Genomic DNA, 21,527 nt, shown 5'->3' with positions numbered 1-21,527 from the left:
ACTGCTAATAAGCTCTAAGTAAGCTAAGACCCCTTTAAAAATACCACACTACATTCTAAGAAACCATTTTCTAAACTAAACTAAGCATATAGAGATTTGCATAACATTATACAGTAATAAATACATTAGAAATAAAAAATAGTACATGTTCATATCATCTAAACCAGGGGTGGGGAACAGTGGCCATATGCGGCCTGCAAGAGTATTTCAGGCTCTGCCATGCAATGCTAAAATAAAACATCGTAATATCAAAGACACAAATAAACCAAATGCTCCTATCGTAATAAACATTTATCCAACTACTGGATCATATTTTATTTGATGACATTTTTTAAATCATATATCCCCTACTTAATACTTAACACTATGCAATGCTTCTGTCAATGTTTGCTCCTTTTTATTCATGTACTGCATTTATTTATTCTTACTGAATAAGCTATCTGCAAACCCTGTATTAACTTTATTATTACAATTACCTCCTTAGGGGTAGCATGAAATAAGCTCTGCTTCTTTCTGCTCCTTTTTGGACAAGTAGAAGTGCGCAAGTGTAAATGTTATGTACTTTAATGTAACTTTGTTAAGCATGTTCAAAATAAAACTAAGCCATTACCATTTGGGACGGTGGAAAATCGGAGCCTTTCCCCACGTCTGCTTTAAACAACTGCTATTTTTAACAAAAACAAAAGCACAATACACACACACACACACACACACACACACGCACAATGATCACAGCACATTATCTCATCATTTATCAGTTTTGTAGACTTTTCCGCCTACATTTCCCACCCCCTCCGTAGCCCTTAGTATACTCGCTTCCTTATTCGACCGCCTCCCTCTTTTTTTTTTGCACTATGCAGAGGAGGAGCAACCTCAACGTTAATCATCTTTTGGCATCTTGAGTGTGTCAGCATCATCTTTGCTTTTTTTTTTTGGTCTTTCGTGTCATTTGGGGCCGTCTTCTGAGGTTTCATTGTAAGTGGGAGGACATGCGTTTTATGGATATTGATCATCTCTGTCAATGGATATCACTTCCGCGTATAAATGTTGGAATTGTTGTGAGTGAGAGAATTTTCTGGGTGAGGGTGGCTTCCAAGGGCTTGTGCACCCATTATTTATTAAAATGTTCACAATACATCACAGGGAATATGCTTAAGACACACTAAGGGGAACACATTTGTCTAATCTATTTTGTTATTCTAGTTTTTATCATAAATATTCTCTGTATGAGAATCCCAGCCTTTATGGAACACGCTAAGACGATATCATAAGAAACTAACAGACAGAAGAGAAGGGACCCCTGGAGATGGGGCGTGGGTGTGTGGAAAAGAGTATATACCGATATAATTAACCTTCACTCTGTGTTGCAGCAACATGGGACTAACATCGTGCTACAATAGTACGACGTTACAAAAAACACAGGGCTAAATATAAGCTAAATTAAAATGAGATAAATGACGCTTGTCTCGTGTCTAATGATGATGGTGTTTGTTTGCTAGTAGTTTTTAAGCAGTTAATTACACTCTTTTTCTTATTCCCTGCAGTATAAGCAAAAAGGGGCCGAGATAGACCACCTCAACGACATATGTAATTTAAAAAAATAAATAATAAACAGATCACATGCTCGCTCAAGGGCGCGTAAAAATAATCCTGAGGCTTTTCTGGTTCTCTTTAGAAAAACAAACGGATCCAACCTATATTGAGTTTATTTGGAACATGCTTAAGTTACAATGAAGTAAATCGCTTTTCCACAATTCAACATGTCCGAAAAGGAGTAGGAAGAAGCAGATCTTATTTAATCTGAGACTTTATGTCTATAATCGCATGTTTAAAGCACACCCTTGTCTTACAATATCAAACTTTCATATTATAGATTTTAAATGGCTGCATGCTGATAAAATTCAGGACATTTATATTAATTCCCATGGTGAACCACCACAAACAAATGCAAGCTAATTAGCCGTTATTGCCACAGACGGTGGCTGTAAACAAGAATGGAACATGATTTATCTCCATTTCAAGTAATAGTAAGCATTATGTCCAACATCTTGTTGGATTTTAAATGGGGGTTTTACGAAAACAAGCACATTATATTGCCATTTTATTGCTGCCGTTACACTCAAAACATGCATTATGTCATTAGCACGCCAGATAAGGGACAATATTTCCCTGGCTTTGGTTTTTGTTGGGGGTTTTTTCCTGTAAAGCAGCAGCAGCAGCAAAAGTGTATCTTATTGGGGATTTGTTGACAGAAGCAATAGTTTGCCCAGGTTATGAATGAAAATCAGCAATTGCCGATGCTAGCATTTACACAGTAATGGAAAATGGATAAAAAAAAGTGCAATTTTGGCTGTTGGCTTCCAGGATGATGTCATTTTGGAGCCTGAAAACCTTTGAAAACAGCTAAAATCAAGGACATCTGCATACATTAACCAGGTCGCTAAAATGCCAGTTGATCAATTTCCGTGCATCAACAAACGGTGTTCAAAACACATACAGGTATGTTTCGATTAAAACCAGGTAGGACCAACGGTTGGTGCATTCTGTCGTGCCATCTACTGGCCTGGCATGCATATTGCAGTGGTTTCCATGTGACCAGGAATTGTATAATCTGAAGGTGAAACTTGTCAAAAACACAAATAACTATTTTTACTAGGTTGTTGCTTGCTAAGTATGGCATGCCTCTAAGTTTCTGACATCTTGATGCTAATCCTAACGTCTGATCACCCCTTATTACGATGAGGTTAGCACCTCTATGCATAAAGAAACCAAAACTAAACAAATGTCCCTCCTTATAAGAGTGGGCTGGATAACACCGAAAAGGTCAGTCCTATTTTTTATTCCCAAAGACACTACCTGGTTTGTATTCTGTTCATGTGTCTGCGCTAGCCCTAAGGCAGCTCTGCACCTTCAGCATGCGTTATTGCTTTGCTGGTGCTGCTGCAGCACTGTAAATACACTGTATATACTACAGGTGGGACCCATACGTGTTAACAAGCCTAGGTGAGCACTGGCACTGAGGCTCAACTTCCCCCTTCGAAGCGCTAATAAATGCAGAGGTTTTGACTAACAGCTGTCAACGCTAATGTATGCGCCTTTGGATCGTCTACGACAAGCTGTAGGTAGAGTTAGAGGGCAGGTAAACGAAACTTGAGGGTTGACAGCCACTGAGTATTGATTTGTATATGTGTGAGACGCAGATGTCACTATGTCAGGCTTTTTTTTTTTTTTTTACATTTTCCAGGAACTAACAGATGCCAGCTGATGGCATTTGCAGGTACATTTAAAGCAGTAATCATATGCAGTAAAAGAATTTCCATGTAGTTATCATCTAGAGTTGTGCCAGCATTTGCCTGTTTCCCAGGTTGCTGTTTTGCATAAGTGGAATTGATACTGAATTCATTGGGGGCCAAAGTTATCCAGTTATCCTAATACTATTGGTAGTATTAGAAAGGTAGTATTAGAGTGGGAGCAGAAGTAGGACAGCATTTAATACATCTGATAGTTACACCATCATGCATCTGTAGCTCACTCAGGGACGCCGTGTCGCTGTGTACAAGTCACCTTTGCTAGACTCTGCGTAAAAGTCAAAGGCTATTTATTGCCGGCTCTTCTGCGTGATTATTTTATGTGATCTGTGTGTAAAAGAAGCTACAGTTTTTGTGGAAAACAACAAGAACAATCAAGTAAAGTAACTTTGTGATCGAGCACTAACCTGTCTCGACTGCGCCGTGAGGGGAAAGCAGCGTTGCAACCGGCTACCGTGCACACGTGCATCTCTTTGAGGTGCACGTTCTTGTAGTGCAATTTCATGCTGTAGGAGCTCTTGAAGCTCTTCTTGCACACGTAGCAGATCTTGGGGTCAGGGCTCGAGCACGGGTCCCCGTCCGGCGACTGAGATGTGGGGAACTTGGGCGGGCTGGCGCCGTATCCCATCGACGAGATGAAGCTCTCATGCAGAGCAGCCATGCTGGCAGCGGCGGCGGCAGCTGCGGCCATACCGCCGTTGTAGAGGCCGTACTGGCTCATACAGAACATGTCATAGGTTGGGTCGTTGAGTTCCTCCTTGATCTTGATGGACGCCTGGTGAGGGGATGGTGATAGATGACCTTTGCCTTCTATGTCTTTTCTCAAAGGGCTTTCCTGGACACCCTCATCATTCTGGTCCTTTCCACCTTTGGAGTGTTTCTGCTGTTCTTCAACGTCCATCATCTCATCCCGGTAGTACATTTTTGAGTCTGAGGTTTCAGACTCGTTCTCAAAGTCTCTTTCATGGTCTTGGTCCTCCGAGGTGTAGCTGTCCATGCAGCGTAGGTCACTAGAACCTCGAAGCTCACCCCTGCCATCGCTACCAGCACCCTCCCGGCATTCATCCTCACTTTGCCTCATCATGCCTCTCAGAGTTATACCAGGACTCATCTCATCCTGGGAAGGGGATTGCTGCCCGCTTCCACCGCTGTGGTTGCCTGTGCCACTCGCACTGTTGTTGTTGCAATTGTAGTTTCCGTTCATCTTGATGTTGTTGTGAAGGAGCGACGAGTGGTGATGGTGGTGATGATTGTGGTTGATGTGATCGTCGTCCTCCTCGTCTTTGTCCTCGTATTCATCCGCCACGTCAATTACTTCCTTCTCAATCTTCACAGGCATGCTGGATTTCCGAGGCTTCTTTTTGGGTGTGGGGTCAGCCCCGCCGCCAGAACTGGGCTCATGATTGCCAGCAGATGTGTTTAAGCTATGCGACATGGCTCCCATCTCGGACACATGGACATTATTGTGTGAAGCCACAGCCGCCAGGATTTGCTGTTGCTGGTCCATTAAGGTGGTGCTGTTGGTGGTGGTGGGCAAAATGGGGCTTGTGGGCAGCGAAACAGGTGGACTAACAAGGTCTGCTGGGGACAGTAGCGTACGGTAGAATGGGGGCACAGGTTGGACTGGTTGCACTGACTTTAAAGAGGGGAACACCAGTGGGCTCTGCAGGGGTGATTGTAGCATCGGGTCTACCGGTGGTGTAGTGAAGCCCAGAGGTGGCCTGCCAGGACTTGTAAGTGTGAATCCACCATTTTTGGTGCTTGAGATGACAGGCGTACCAGAGTTGGAATTGGCACGAATTAGGTCTTTGTCACGGTTGTTGCGCAACATGGGCATGTGCAGACGTGGATTGGGGTTGGCGCTGTGGCGGTTGCGACTGCGCAGGGAACTGAAGACCATATTGCAGCCCTCGATGGTGCAGCGGTGTTTAATCTTCAAGTGTACCGCGTTGTAGTGTATCTTCAGCGTGCCTTTGTCATAAAAGGTCTTGCCGCAAGAGTTGCAGCACACACGGCCTTTGCGAGAGGTGGAGCCCATGCGTCTCATGCGGTGCATTTTGGAGGAAAATGAAGCATGGGTTATTGATTTTGATTGCTCCTCTTTGACAAAGTGATGGTGAACCTGGTGGTCATTTAGGTTGTTGGACTGCTGAGACTGGCTTTGGGACTGCTGTTGCCCCTGCTGCTGTTGCTGCTGGGACTGCTGCTGTTGAGCCTGCTGGAGGGACGGAGATGGCGAGATGGGGGATGCCCTGTTGCTGGGCTCTGTTTTGGGTTCAGTATTGTTCATGCCGCCGAGGGCTCCACGGCTCGGACTTTGGCCCGTACGGAAGGGCGACATGGACACATCTGACTCACTCGTCTCCACTTGTTCGACTTGGTTGGGCAAGCTGGGCTCTCGTAGCCGGAGAGCAGATTGTTCCATTGGGAGCCCGTTGGGGGGCAAGCCGAGCATGGGGGCAGACACGGGGTTGATGTATTGGAACGGTAAAAGGAAGGCTAAGCTGTTGGGGATATTCTCAAAGTGATGAATGCTAGATGGGCTGCTATTTTCTAAATGTGTAAGTAGTCCCGGGCTGCGTGTCCTGTTGTTGCTCTCAATGAACGTCCTAATCCCGGAGTCCGTCTTGGAGGACGGAACAGTAACTGCCTGACCTTCCTTCTCCTGAATGGCCATCAGCTCCACGATGGATTTGGTCTCGCCAAAGCGCAAGAACTGCTGCAGGGTGATGATCTCCTCTTCTCGGGACATAATGGTCCAGCGGTCCAACACCTTGCCTGCAGCATCCTGCATGCCCCAGAAGAGACACAAGAGGAGACAGAAATACAAACTGTTATTGATTGTGCCTAATAGTCCAGTCAAAGAGAAGACGGAGCAGAGGTTAGCGGTACGAGCTGAGTCCCAGAGTGACAAGTAACAAGCAGAGTTTTTTTTTTGTCTTTCAGGCATTTGTTTTCTGTAAATCTGCCCTGCAACACAGAGGTGATTGCAAAGAATTCAACTCCAGAAAACATGGTCAGTACAGTCATGGTGTAACTCTTCTACTCCAGAATCGCTGCATACAATACGGTCAAAATGCACTCCTACTGTGTTGCCTGTGATATGATTTTGTTGACAAACGCACCACATGGTGTCACTGTAAGTCAGATTGACTTAAAATTACTCATACAGTTCAACGCGCTGTACGAAAACACCCACTTGTAACTTTAGACTGTTCAGCCGAATCACCACAAAATGTGGTGCACACCTTAAGGCACTGACAAGCCCAGGTTTGTACAATTTGAGCAATCTTGGTTAAAAAACATGGCCACCATCGTCTTTACAGGGGCACCTTCAGGACTTAGCAACTTATTATCCATAAGACATTCATCTAACAATTATAAAACTTTGAGGATATCTGTATTATATGTACTAGATGCTAGCATGTCTTCCAAAGCCTTTTGAGCAAAACCCATGGGTGTGCCACAAGCGTCATTTCTGCACATGACAATGTGAACTCTAGTCTAGGAGTCCCTCACTGTGCCTTGAGATCAGCACAACTGTGTGAACCTCAAAAATACATCTTTAGTTGACAGTGGCTTGTTCTACTACTGGACATAAATATTGGATGACAAATGTAGTTAGATTTGACATTTGCAATTGTTGCATTTTTCCTTTGAAATGCTTGGGCTCGAATTGCTCCAGTGGGACTCGGGATGATATTCCAGATGGAGACATTGACTTGGCTTGTGTCTTTAGGAGATAACAAGCTACTCCTTGCACACTCTTATTCATTGTCGGAGATTGCACAGGAGTCTGTGAAAAGAATGTTGGCAAAGCCATAGCATTACATTTAGGGCTGGGTTGCATGCTTAGAGGTACTGACCCGGTGGTTGTCTGCCTTATTACTTTTATAACATCAAACAGTTATACTCATATAGCAACTGATTTTTCTGCTTTTTGTGCAAACAACGCAAATGTTCCTTAGAGAGCAGTCACAAGTGCCATCCAGGGAATATAGCCATCTTTCAACAATTAGTCACATTGCAATGAAAACATTGCATGCGTTCCTAGCTACTGGCATCTACGAAAGATAAATGGCGACCGTGGCACACCAAAAACTGTAAAAAAATAAAAAACATCACAATGCACAAAGGGCCTGTAAGGAGAAAACAGGAGATAAATGTTTAAAGAGAGATGGGAGAGACACTGAGAAGGGCAAAGGGAAAAAAAAACAGAAAAATAAGTGTGAGGGGTTTCATTTCATGCCCTTAGATATACCACAGAAGTGGATTCTTCTGAGACCAAACATCAATAGTCACTGGGGTATTTGTTGTTAAATATACATTAAAAAAACATTTTACACTTTCATTCTGTGTGCACACTGGAGTTTTTTTGCCTGGAGGTATGACTTTAAATTCTAGCCCGGGCACTATGACTTCACACTGCAAGGCCATCTGGGGCGTTAGGGCTTCTATTGGATTTAATTGAAACAAAAATATAAAAGGCACTGAATCTCTTAAGTTGCTTCTTCAACCATGAACAGTTGTTTGGAAGTTTTTCATTCTGAAGCGAGTTTATATTAAGGGTATGTATGTGACAATTCATAACTCTATAGCCAGTATTGCAGCTTTCTCCGTAATAAGACTGAGTACTGGCATATTTTTACTGTCCAAAGAAAGGTGTGCATCTCCACATTTAGGTTTCTTTTTATCTGAAACACACACAGTACAATTCGAAAAAACAAACTACAATTTGGAGTTAGATTTTGTCATGTTTTTATTTTCTTTGATGCACACACATGCACACACAAAATAAAACCCCAAAAGAACTTGCAGATACTTTTGTTTCCTTTTTTTAAATGTGATTGATTTGTCTGATAAAAACAAAATAATCTAAGGTACATATTTTTAAGACTATGCTTTTACCCAAAACAGAAATAAAAACAAAAATAAAAACTATTCATGTTGAAAAACAGCACAAAACAACCAAACCAAACAATAAGCCAACCCTATATCAATTTATTGATTTGTGTTTATTCTAACCACAAAGAAAAATATTTTTTGTTGATGGAGATATTTTTTTTATTTTACTTTTTTGCCGTTGGATTACATTTTTTACATTTGATATCATTTTTGCTATTGTATATATATAATTTGTATTCTATGATTTAATAATTATATACTTATTTAAGATAGTGTTATATATAATATAACATAATAATATATTATTTTCTATAATACATGATTTTAATTAATAATTTAATTAATTAATAATTTACATTTCTTTCATAAGACATGAAATGTGGGAATGGAGATTACAAGCTGTTCATTGTACAGTGACTACTGTGGGATGTTGACTACTTCTAATCCACGGAATGTTGTATTATGTATTATTACTATTATTATTGTGCGACTTTGGGGAATTGCAAAAAGCTCCTACAAGCAAAGCTCTTGTAATGAAACGTCACATCCCAAAACCTCATGTTATGATTTTCTTTTGTAAAAAGTATACCGACACACTTTGACAAATACCGGCCTGAGTACATTAAGTCAACACCACTTCCCTGCATTAGCTTTGCAATGCTGCTGGCCAAACAAATATGCCATTAGAAGCACTTTTTTACAAGTATGCACTCATCTCCCAATTAGCTTAATGTGGCCCATCTCTTTTCCAGGCATGCCCCACCTCTTCTTGTACGCTCCCACCAGTAGAATCTCATCAATCCTGCCCCCCTCCCCCATGTCCCCCAGTGCTATGACATATTAGTCCGTCATTATGCATCCCAGAGTCCTTTTGAACAATGCGCCTAAACCTCTATTTGCCAGGTTAATGACTATTAGCAAATAATTACGGTGGCGGAAACAACGGGGGGGTGTAGCCGCTTTATCCGCTGCTGTTTAGTTTAGTTTTCACATCTCTTAGAATTAATCTAGCGACGGCTGTATTTATTAATCTCTCTCGGCTGCTGCAAAGCATTGTCAATTCATGGCTGTCTCCATTAGGCTGCTAAATGCTGTTTAGTGGCTTGGAATGTAGGAGGGGGTAGCATGTATTCACCTTGCAAATTGCTGACGACAAGGATGAGCAAATGATGGCCTTGTCATCAGCAGGGGCACAACTGTCAGTTTAAACAAATCAGCCACTTGTGCAATTAGCCGGGGCCAGGCGTTGAGCTGTATTAAGATCCTCAGTGTGCGCCAACGTTAGGTTGCAAAGTGTGAAGGGATTAACAACATTAACATGCGTACGCCACTAGTAATTAGCCGTTGTACGTCGCGATCGTGTACAAGCTTCGGAGAGGAAATGTGCTTGTGCATAGGACATCTTGGGCACACGCCATTGTTCTCCTTTTTATATTATAGCATCACCATGTGAGCTTACAGCTCCCACGTCTATAGCTGACTGACAGACAGCTGGCAGAGCTCAAGGGTTATTTTAAGATGTGTAACGAAGCCTGCGTTTTTGTCATATAAACCTGAAACTTAAAAAGTGAACATTTGAGCGCCTCTTCTCTCAAAAGTGGAGCAAAGAAGTGAGGGAGATAATAGATTTTTCTCATAAACTGTCTGCAGGGACCTCGTTTGAACTGTTTGAACTTCATTAAAAGGTCACTTTTGTATGATAGGGGACCCTCAAAACATTTTAAGAATCCTAGAGGTGAGATTTGTGGGAGAACCAAATTTGTATTCGAATTTGCAAAAAGTTTCATTGAAACAGTTTTTTTTTTTTAACATAATCCTGCCAACAGTTACTGCACCAAAATATGACTGGAAGCTCACAAACAAAAACTTGGCATCGATCCGAGGAATCCGGCATTCGTGACAAAAAGTAAAGTAAAAGGGCTGTTTTTCCTTGTAATGTAAGACAGCTGTAAAGCAAGCATTACTGTAATCTATTACCGACTTTCTGCACACCTTGGTAAAGTTTTCATGCCTGAAACCAGACGCTGGCTACCATTATCGACTGGTGTATTTTTCGTGTCGGTCTACAACACTTTTTGGCTGCCAAGCACAAAAACAAAGAAGATGCAGCAAAGCGTCACGCACGCAAGGTAGATACAGAAGCTACGGGGTCAAAAGCCTCTGATGTGCAGCACTTGAATGATCTACTTAGCATGATCACACAGTGCAAATTTTAACCTCTCTGATTCTTACAAATGTCCTCCACCCACGTCTGGACACAGCTACTGATTTCCCAACGGTCCATCACAGGAGAAAGAAGTAGAGCTAGTTGCTCACTCATAACCTCTGACCCACGACGAGGGAGCCAATGGGGGAACAGTGCGCGTCTTGGGAGCTCTTGGCCTCTGATGTGATGGCTCCAGGCAGTGAGCTTTGTGTGAAACCATCCCCCCTGGGCACCTCGCTCGCCACTAGATCCTCTACATTATTCATACGGCCCCGAGATAGGGGGGAGAGGGAGACAGGAATATGGAAAAAGGGAAGAGGCAAGGTTCAAGACCTTCTCAGATCACAAGGAACTTCTGCTTAACCTTCCTTGAAGTGACGAACACAGGGATACAGCAGTTGTTTTTTTTTTCTTTTAAGGAACTAGATCTGAGAGAAGGGCTTGGAAATCAATGTGGCTTCCCTTGGGGCTCGATGGAGATCGCATCCACTGCAAGGTGATTGGCGAATCAATGCAGTTCCCATGCTTCACTTTGCCATTGTGAGAAGCCTCGTCGTCCCTAATGCCAGCCATGGTTTTGTGTGATCAGTCAAACTGCCCTTGTGTGTTGCTGTGAAGCTGTCGTCACTGTCCAATGATAACTTCTGAAGATTCTGTGTTCTTGAGTTGAAGCTGTGGAGCTAATTAGGGTTGCAATAGTATGCAATTTATTGATAAACCGTGAACATTTGAGGCAGTTTATTTATTTATTTGTTTATTTATTAGCAAATGGTGCTGTCATTCATTTTGAACAAAACATGGCAAAAGGCAATTTAATTGACAATTTAGATATTTTAGGACTATAGTTTAATGCAGGGGTGGGTAAACTACAGCCACATCCGACCCGCCATGCAGCCATCCAGACAACTTCCTCACCCATGGTGCCATATAAACACAAATATGTGACACACAACTTAACCTACCCACTGCCCTGCCTGGGACGTAAAAAAGGAGGGACGTTCACATACTGTAGTCTTTAATAGTCCATGTTTTATCGTCAAAAAACACTGTAAAATAAAATGTCCTCATTTGATTGATTTGGTCTGATGTTTAACGTGCTCCTTAAAAAAGGCTCAAGCACATATGGCAGATTGTATGACACTTTTACACATAAAATAGGATAATTCCAGGTGGACTGTTGGTATTATAAGCTTAAACTAGTGTGCGTGTATCAAATATATAGTCTGGCCCCCCCAGCCAATTTTGCTAACTCAATGTGGCCCACGAGTCAAAACCTTTGCCCACCCCTGGTCTAATGCTAAATGTGGTATGGTCGCTATACAGAGGTTCATACTGTTTCAGTACCAAGCCAAACAAGCAAAAATGACTTTGTAATTATATTCTAACTGTCATGTGAAAAATTGATAATCTCCTGCACTTTTTTCTCCACTTTTGACAGAAGAGGCTCTCAAACGCTTTTCACGTTCCGGCTTTTCTCAACATCCTTCCTCATGGACATGATTACCACCACCCCTAGATGAGCCCACCCCTTGTATACGCCAACTACTTCTTATAGGACAGCTTAGAAAAGAAAAAAACAGGCTTTGCTACACATCTTAAAATACACCCGGGAGCCCTGCCTGACCTAGCATGATGCATGCTCACATAGCTATACTAGTCTTTAACAGTAATTAATCTATAATGAAGTGACAGATGAGTGACAGAAATGCCCTAAAATGTACGTTATGTTAAAAACAGCTGACATGGAAAGTCAGTATAAAAAGCCTTGTTTCCATACGGTCACTTAATTTTATTGTGTTTTCATTGTAAAATGTCCTTAAATGTCCATCCTGATCCCACTTTTCAGATACTCGGGCCTGATTCTGTTTTGCCTGGTTCAAACCGTACCGTACGGTGGCAAACTAATCTGTACAGCTTGGTGGAAACGTGGCTAAAAAGTGAAAGCTGGGCCTCTGTTTGACTATTCATGGAGGCCAACCAGCAGGCCTCGCTGTTCTGCCTGATTTAACTCATTGCTATGGTTAAAAAAAATCATGGCTTGTGTGTTAGTTGTTAAGGTGCTAAGGGCACACCAATCGACTGGAGAAAGATTTATAGTCGAGTTGTGAAGGTGGTGGGGGGAGGGATAAGTCACGGTCTATCCTTTCCTATTATCCAGGTGGCCTCAGGTACACTTTTTTCCCAGTCTCTCTTCCCCCTGAGTTGCCTTTTTTCATTATCTGTAAAAGAGTAAACCTGTCATTCGGGCAAAAAAAAATAAAAATTTCCAAACCTCTGATTCAGTTGACCCTTCCGACCTGCAGCACAATCACACTCCCGTGTTCTAAAGCCATCCCTCGTCAACTTTAAAAAGTGGATAGGACAGTCGTTTGGACACAGCCCAGTAGAGATGCAGATGGACAGCACATGGAAACCATTTAAGGCCCCGGTGTTACAGCACTGAACAATCCTTCAGAGTTCAGAACCCAACCGACTCACTCACAGCGCTTCCAATGGGAGTCTGTTCTCAACTGATGTATTGATTCCCCATGCTGGGCGAGGTTACCGTGTTCCTTATCTTTTTCCTTTTTTGTGTAAAACTCAGTGGACCTAGAGTTGAGCCAGGGGGAATGCCTGAGAGAAGGTGGAATGATGGGTGCGCCTGATGGTTCCCATTAATTGAGGATGATTCGTGTGATGTGCCTGGTTCTGGAAGCAGCAGCCAGGTCTGTCGCGGGGGCCTGCGAGACAGATGTGGGGGCCTGCTGCGCTCCCCCCGCCGCCCCCCCAGGCTGGATAGAGAGCAACGAGGCAGCTACGGAATGATCTGTGGAGGTTGACAACCTGCTTTTTTCGCCCCTCTGCCCTCCCCCTCGTATCTCCTTTGTCCTAATTTTTTCAGGAGGCAGGAAAGCTTTATTAATGTTGCATCTTAATCTCAAACTATTCATTCTGCAAGACTCTTACACCAAGCATTTTATGAGACCCATTCCCAGCCAGTCCCAAACACTACTTCCATGTCACAGTGTCTAAAGGATGGGGGGAATAGTTTTGGACAGTCCCAGTATGGAGAGCATACAAGAGGAATAAGAGAATAAGCTAATGGACTCTTTACTTAATGTGATCAGAGTCGTTATTGACATGCTGCCAGGAAGATGCAAGACCATTAACTGGAGTCTCTACTCTCACTAGTATTCCACAACACGACCGGCTCACGAGGGGCTGGTGGTGCCCCCAAAGGAGCCCGTGTCTGTCATGTTAATGATGCAGAATGTTGGGGCAAATTGGCCATAGAGTTAAAGGTATCACCAAATGCTTAGAGACTCATTGCTCTGAACACTTTGGCTTTAATAATGCATTTTATTTGACTTACGCGCCTTTTAACTAGTCTATACGCATAAATACATAAATAGATGTGTGTATTAAAGTAGTACCTTACTGTATTTATATTAATATCTTTATGTTTTATTATTATTTTCTCAAATTTAACATGTAATTTGTGTAAATTGGCAGTAGGTATTTAGTTGGTACATATACAATACGTAGGTATACTCAACAGTCAGCTTTTGAACATAGTATACATTTGAATTTTACATGTATTTACATACATTAATATACTTTAAGATATGTTTAAAATATTTAAAAAATATACAAGGCTAAATGCGCTTTCATATTTATGTCATGAAAAAGCACTTTATGAAAAGGTAAACTCCTAAAAAAATGTAATCTGGTAGAAACATGTTGTATTTCTTTTTTTCTAATACATTGCAGTACAATGCATTTGCATTATAATTTTTTTTTGGAGGTGTGCTCATGTTATTTCACAATATTATTTAAGAATTTATTTATCATTATTATGTTTTTTGATAATTGACAGGTCACTTTTGCCACATTTATAAAATAAAAGCAAGTATACATTTTTATTCCACCATTATTATCACATAAAAGTGTATAATTGCATAAAATAGTCCCAAATGATCAACTCTGCTTATACCTATTTTTAAATTGCCTCGCTGGGATTGCCACCTGGCATGCAGCTTAGCTCATCCATCATGGGAGGGCGCAAGGAGGGAGGGTTCTTACCACTGAGACTGCGCCGTAATTTACACCGTGCGCCTGAACACATCTTTCCCTGTGGCCCGCGGGCTCAAATAGCCGAGAGGATGTTCTTGTTTATGTGCGCACGCTAGCATGCGGCTACGACAGGAAGTGGCGCCCGGGTCCTGCACGTCGCGGGGCCTGTCCACTGTCATGTGTTCTGAGACAGTGATTACTCGCTGTGAAAATAAACAGTGTTGCCATTGTATTGTAACTTATACAGCGAGAAATGCTCTAGACCATCAAAATGTACAGAATGAAGATTTGGTCACATGACAGCAACAGGAGTCGGTAATGTAACCCGTGAGTTAATTGTTATCAAAGCAGAAGACGGTAGTGAGAATGGTTGGACGACGGGGGTCATCCGAGACCACAGAGCGCCTTCAGCAGATGTTTGATCCATCCGCGGCACATCTGGACCTCAGCACACTCAATCTATTTCACTCCACTTCTCCTTTTTAGATTTTCATTGTTCCTCACGGTCCACTAAACTCAGCGTCCCCCCCTCATCTTCCCTCCTCTTCTCCTCGCGGTCCACAAATATTCATCCATCATCATTCATTTGAAGAAGAATTTGGACATATATGCTTTTGCTTTGCACATGATTTCAATCGCCAAATGTCTGTTTTATCCTCTCAGCAAGTTTTTCAAGCTTCATAACGCGGTGGCACTACTGGTGGGGGGGGTGACGGGGGTTACTCCATCATGTTGGGTTCAGTTAAAATGATTTGCTCTGTTGTTACGGTTCGTTTGGTCAAGTGTGAACGCAATAATCTGAACCCTCGTGTGCACCAAACAAGTGGACACAGATCACTTGAGAGTTGGGTCTCGGTTGGTACGGTTCGGTGCATTTGAGCTCAAATGCGACTGTGAAATGTGAATGCTACAGAGCAAAGACACGTACCCATGTTCAAATAAAAAGCATGCCGAAATGACAAATATGTAAGCGAAAATGCGTTGGAAGTGCTGCTCTGCTCTCTGTGTGTCTGACAACATTGTTCTTTAAAAGTATATTTACGAAGCTTTAGGTAACTATAGCAGAATATAAAAATAACTAACATATTGAACCCATTCTGTCTTGGAATATTTGAGTTACATCACATAATAAGTCACAAAAACTGTCCAATCAAGTCCTTACTTGCACATGTTCTTTGCATATGCACCAAAGTGCTCACCAAGTATCTTTTTCGTATTTTTGGGCAGCCAAAGTGACATATGAAGTCAACGCTATCATTGTCATTATAGCGAAACCTGAGAGGATCATTTGGTGGTTAACAGCTTCATTGTTCTCTTTTTTAATACTTGCAAACAGTGACGGTTGTGTGCGAACGTGACAAGAGTACCGTCCACTCCCCCTGCGCAATTTCCTTCAATAAAAGTCAACTCGTTGACCTGGCGGCAGCTCGCCGGTGGGCTCGGGGTGGCTTCTGTCAGCGAGCCAGCCGGGCCACACAATGTCTGGGCCTGGCCTCTGTGACACGGGGGTGGTGGTGGGAAGTTGAGCAAATGGCTGCTCTTGTTTGTTCAGTGAGGGGCCTCAGAGCCACCTGGAGGCTCGCTTCCAAGATCAGCACAGCAGAACATTGACCTAGTACGTGTGTTTGACGATTTCTAACAATGGAGTTTGTGTTCGAGTTGTCTTAAAAGAGCTGTTCTGGCTCGCCTTCTTCCTCCATCTTTCACTGTTCTTGTAGTCCAGGGGTAGGGAACCTATGGCTCGGGAGCCAGTTGTGGCTCTTTTGATGACTGCATCTGGCTCTCAAGACATTTCTTAACACCATAAAATGTGTTTATTTTAATTTGTTTTCCTGACATTTTAAAGTAAAACATTACAGAAACAGAAACATTACAAAATTCAAAATATGCATTGTAATGCATTTTAACCCATCCATTTTTTTTTCTAGCGCAATGCCAGCTGTCCTTCCCATGTTTTCCGTGTCAGACACCAAAACTTGATTATTATTGGGGTTGTCCCTCCTTTAATCAAACCTTCTTTAATCAAATAGTCAGCTAGCTAATTGTGAAGAGACAACCCTTTTGATGAAAAAGGAAAAGAAAGAAAGATACGGAGTAGGTCACAAAACCATGCAGCACCAGAAGTTGCATTAATGGTAAAAAGTTATTTATTATTGGTTAGCTTCAATATAACAACATTATTACAAAGAATACATTCAGAGACTGATATTCTAAAATTGCTAGTATTCCTTAAATACTGTATACACACATTTGGTTGTATTCGGTGTTAAAAAATATGATATGGCTCTCACGGAAATACATTTTAAAATATGTGGCTTTCATGGCTCTCTTAGGCAAAAAGGTTCCCGACCCCTGTTGTAGTCATTGGGCAAGCTTCCTGTCTGTTATTATAGGTAGCACTTTTGGGGGGCTTGTGACTTTGAATAATAGAGTGTTCTCTGAAAACACTGTGATAATGCTTTGACTTGCCTTTTTAAACTACAGTGCAGTCATTGGGCAGTCTACCTGTCAGGCTTCACTACACATCTTAAGGCTAGGCTAGATACTGGGCAACACACTTCCAGTAGCCTATTGTGATACGTATTTCAAATGGTTTAAAAATAACACAATGTGAGGAGTTTAAGTCATATGTATGTATGTGTTGTTTTGACATTGTTGTTAAAGGCCATCAATGTAAAACAACCAAACCCCTCCCAAGTCAAACATCAACACATGTTCACCATACTGAGGATGCATTTGTGCCTGGAAACGACTCTCTAAGGCACGTCCTGCGTCTTTCGGCCTGGGTGTGTGTGTAACGCTATCTCTCAGTGTTTGTGTCTGGCTGGCAGCGCTGTGCAGTGTATTGCTATTGATCTCTGTAACATTGCGGTCTTCAGGGTTCCTGTCAGCCATCGAAAGGAGAAAGGGAGGGAGGGTGTAAGGAGCGGCATCCATACCCCTGCATGCCCTTTTGTGTAGCGCTGCAAGCTAAACAGCCATCACAGAAACTCAATACAAGGCCGGCTGCAGACTAGCACCACTATAGCCTGACTACAATGTCCCGCGAGGCTTTGGAGTCAATTTAGCGTCGGTGCAGCATCTCACCTTGACGACCTGTTGCCAGCCTAATATGTCACACTAATACGTCTCCCCCGTATCATCTACAAGACTGGGAGAGCATCCCAGATGCAATAAGTATGGATTTGCTAATGTCTGCATCTTGTTAGAATGGGGGGCCCGTGATGGTAATCGCCTCTAACAGGGTGTCTGGCTGTGGTGTAGAGGTGCGATGGGGTGAGGCTGGGGGCTTCTGGGAATTCTAAGCAGCTCAGGGAAATTTTACTAAGAGAAAAGTGAAGAGATAACATTGAGTGGTTAGAGGAATTACTCTGCTTTTTGTCTATCGATCAAGCTGCAGGCGTACAGAAAGGTGTGCTGGTTAAAGGTCTTAAAGGCCTCATGCCTAGTCTGTAAATGCTATGCGCTAACTAATTGATTTGTGTTCTTACGCTATAGCTTGTCTCCGTGTCAAACTCAATGCCTCACACCTGGAGGAGGAGGAAAGGGGAGGCGACGGCTTACGGGAAACAAAGACGTAGGAGTCCGCAGGTGAATGGGGGGGCATAATTAAGAATACAGTGGAACCTATCCACTCCAACCCACCTGAGGTTGGAGAATTTGAAACATTTTCTGGAAAATATAGAATAGTATAGGCTTTTACTGTCATTTAATTGTCTGACACAATAAAATAGTGAGGGTGCTCCTCCACAGCTGTCCATATTTATAATATACAAAAAAACAGACCTTGGGTTAGGCAATTAAAAATACTTAGAAATACTTACAAAAATAAACAAGTAATGTTAAAAACAAAAACAAAAACAAAAAAAGAAACTGAAATGTGCTCAGCATATCGCTGGCACATTTTGATTTGTCTTTGGCTTTTTTTACGACACGTATTCCAAAACAAAGATTCAGCAAGAACAACACTATGAAAGTTACAAACTTACATAACGCAAACGTCACAATATGACCACAAAGTAAGCGTACAGTTTTTTGCCTTTTACTATTAGCGGTGGTTGACTTCTTTTTACACTTGTATGCTAGTTCAGAATCCTAAAAATTCAAATCAACTTGACATTTATCAGTAAAGTTGAGTTAGGTTTTTGTTTTCTGTAATATTAAATGAATAAATAGTAACAGAGGTTAACTTATTTTTACACTTGTATGGCCGTTATTGTTCAAAACTTGAATCAACTTCCTATTTGTCACTAAAGTAGACTTATTTTATAGACTATATCTTTAACTTTTTTCAGATAAGTGTAAGAAAATCAGTGGATGAATGAATAGTAACAATAGTTAACTTTTTTTTTTACACTTGCATAAAAGTCAACTATGTTCCTCACTGTTTGTTATTATTATTTAATAAATGTATATTAACAGTGGATAACGTATTTTTACACTTGGAATCCTAAAAACTCAAATCACCTACGCATTCGTCATTAGTCTGATACATATCTTTACATTTTTATTATTATTTTTATTATTAATGAAGTAAATATTAACAGTGTATATGTGAAACATTTGAATCACCTTCACATTATTAAGTGGATGAATATTATATATTATTATTATATATTATGATTCTTTTTACACTCGTGTGACAGTTAAACACGTTGACAGTTGCAATCGCCAATGCATTTGTCATTTAAAATAAAGACTGACAACACGTGTATGACAGCTATGAACGCTATAATGTTACTTCAAATTTCCCTATAAAAATATATTAATGTCAACAGTTGACACTGGAACCGACTATTCCTATTTCTACTATTTCCTTTGGGGCAATAATAATAATAATAATAATAATAATACAAATAATAATAATAATAATAATACGAGTATCTCTTATTTTACTACGTGTGGAGGTGCATGCTTCTTGTATCACAAGTTTGTAGTGTAGCCAACAAAGACCATGGTGTCTTATGAACATGCAAAGGCCATGCTTGCCACTGGCCATCCCTGCAGGCAGACCTGTTGGAGTATGTGTGTGTTACAGAAAGAAGGCCAGCGTGCACCTTTTCAGTGCTGCTTTGATGGCTGTGTGTGTGTGTGTGTGTGTGTGTGTGTGTGTGTGTGTGTGTGTGTGAGAGAGAGGTGAGTGAAACAGCAGAGGGACTGTGTAATCCTCTGACATGCCTGTGGAAAAAATACAAGGATCCCTCTGACAGTGGCTCAAGTACAGGCCCCAGCGGCCAGTTTGTGTGTCCACAGTTCCACGCGGCGCACACACACACACCAACACACACACTGTGCCTCGTTGCTGCCTGGCTAAAATTTATATTCCTATATCTCCAGCAAGAACGTAGCCTAGCCAAGATGCACTACTTTGTTTTTTAACAGTCGTGATTCACACTTGTCAAGTGTAAAAAGAAGCTAACCTCATATTAATATGTAAATTCAACATACTCAGTCTTAACTTTAGTCACAAAGGCAAAATGTGAAGATCATTTTCGTTGTCGACGAGCTTCCTCAATGATTAGCATTAATTGGCATACAAGTGTAAAAAAAAGTTAATCACTGCTATAATTAATATGTAAAAACAATAAACTGGATCTTAACTTTAGTGACAAGAACATAATGCAACGCTGATTTGTGTGCGTCTCAGTTATTAGCATTCACACAAGTGTAAAAAGAAGTTAACCAGTGTAAAGCCTCAGGGCTGATTATAGAGGTTTCGCTGTACATGAGGCAATGTGATGCTGCTTGCTGCGTGACGACAGGCAGACTCCTGGCTCGGTCTTTTTCTGTATTTTACATAATTGCACCTTATATTTCATTTCCATGGCAAGGCGGGTCTGGTGATCATTACCTTCTTGGCAGCATTAGCCACCCGCCGCCACATGTTTTGCGAGGTAGCAACACAAATGCGTATACAATATGCATGTGGAAACTTCTAGATGGATAATAAAAGTGACATTAGGGCTATGAATTAGCTGCCCGAGCTAATGTTGACTTTCACACAACAATAATAGAATAGTAGACATTTCACCTTCTTATTGTCTAATCACCCATCTGACTGCCTCTATAGTCGGCCCCTCTTAACCCTGAGATACTCGCTAATGGCCCTCACAATGGAATTATTTACTAGCTGTGGCGGGGGGGCAAATGGGTCAAATTGTGTGTGTGTGTGTGTGTGTGTGTGCGGCAGTGGCAGTGAATGAAAGAAGGGAGTGATGGACTCATTGAAGCACGTAGCGAGCGATTAGAAAAAGAGTGAGTGGCGCTTGCTAAAGTGAAAAGTCATGCCACAGTGCAGAGGGGCCCCCGGCTTGTGTCCGCCGGGACAAGTGACTACATCCACGCTGGCACTCAAGTGCTCTTAAATACTCCCTCTTATGTTCGCCATCAACCAACCAAGCGCTCCCACTGCCTGCCCGCTCGCCTCCCTGCCTGGTTGCCTGCACCCATCTGCAGCCACCCGCTTCCCCGAGTCCCTGGTCGTTCCCTCCTCGGTACTGTCCAGGTACAAATGGCAATTTGCTGTACAACTCCCACAACATGTTTGTGTCTGCAAGGCCTTGTTCTAGACAGCATGTAAACTATATATATATATATATATATATATATATATATATATATATATATATATATATATATATATATATATATATATACACACAGTACATATACATACACATACAGTATATATAAAGGAAACAGGCCTATTGTTTATTTAGAAAGGCCTCCCTAGCAAGCAGTGTCACAGGGTACATATTGACCAGCAGATTGTTTTGATGATTTAATACTAGCTGCTAAAGGGCTCCCCATATAAATGTTAACAAATGTGTCTGCAAAATGTGTCGGAAATCAACGTGGTCGTATTATTTTGCTGTACGACAAAGTTATGTTTGATCGTTTGACTGTACGATGAAGTAAATGCCTCTACTTGCCTCACTTCGGGGCTGTTGTGGTACTACTTCATTGTTGATAGCCATGTATTCTCAGATCTCACAATGTTGACAAATTGGCTTGACTGGCAGGAGTGTTATGTCCCCCGTATGGTATCACCTCGG

The 21,527-nt window shown here is 41.8% G+C and overlaps 1 protein-coding gene across 6 annotated transcripts in view; it reads right to left on the bottom strand.

The window, feature by feature from the left end:
* The window catches only part of bnc2 (basonuclin 2), a 221,872-nt gene that overhangs the window by 4,257 nt on the left and 196,088 nt on the right, over positions 1-21,527 (bottom strand). For all 6 annotated transcript variants that reach the window (XM_054778865.1, XM_054778863.1, XM_054778864.1 and 3 more), the window contains one exon: positions 3,716-6,096. In XM_054778865.1, the coding sequence (XP_054634840.1) occupies positions 3,716-6,096 (2,381 nt within the window). The remainder of the gene's footprint in view (positions 1-3,715; positions 6,097-21,527) is intronic.

The sequence above is a fragment of the Dunckerocampus dactyliophorus genome, chromosome 6 (genome assembly GCF_027744805.1).
Source record: "Dunckerocampus dactyliophorus isolate RoL2022-P2 chromosome 6, RoL_Ddac_1.1, whole genome shotgun sequence".
NCBI lineage: Eukaryota > Metazoa > Chordata > Actinopteri > Syngnathiformes > Syngnathidae > Dunckerocampus > Dunckerocampus dactyliophorus.
The sequence above is the reverse complement of the archived record's forward strand: the minus strand, read 5'-3'. Positions and strand labels throughout refer to the sequence as shown.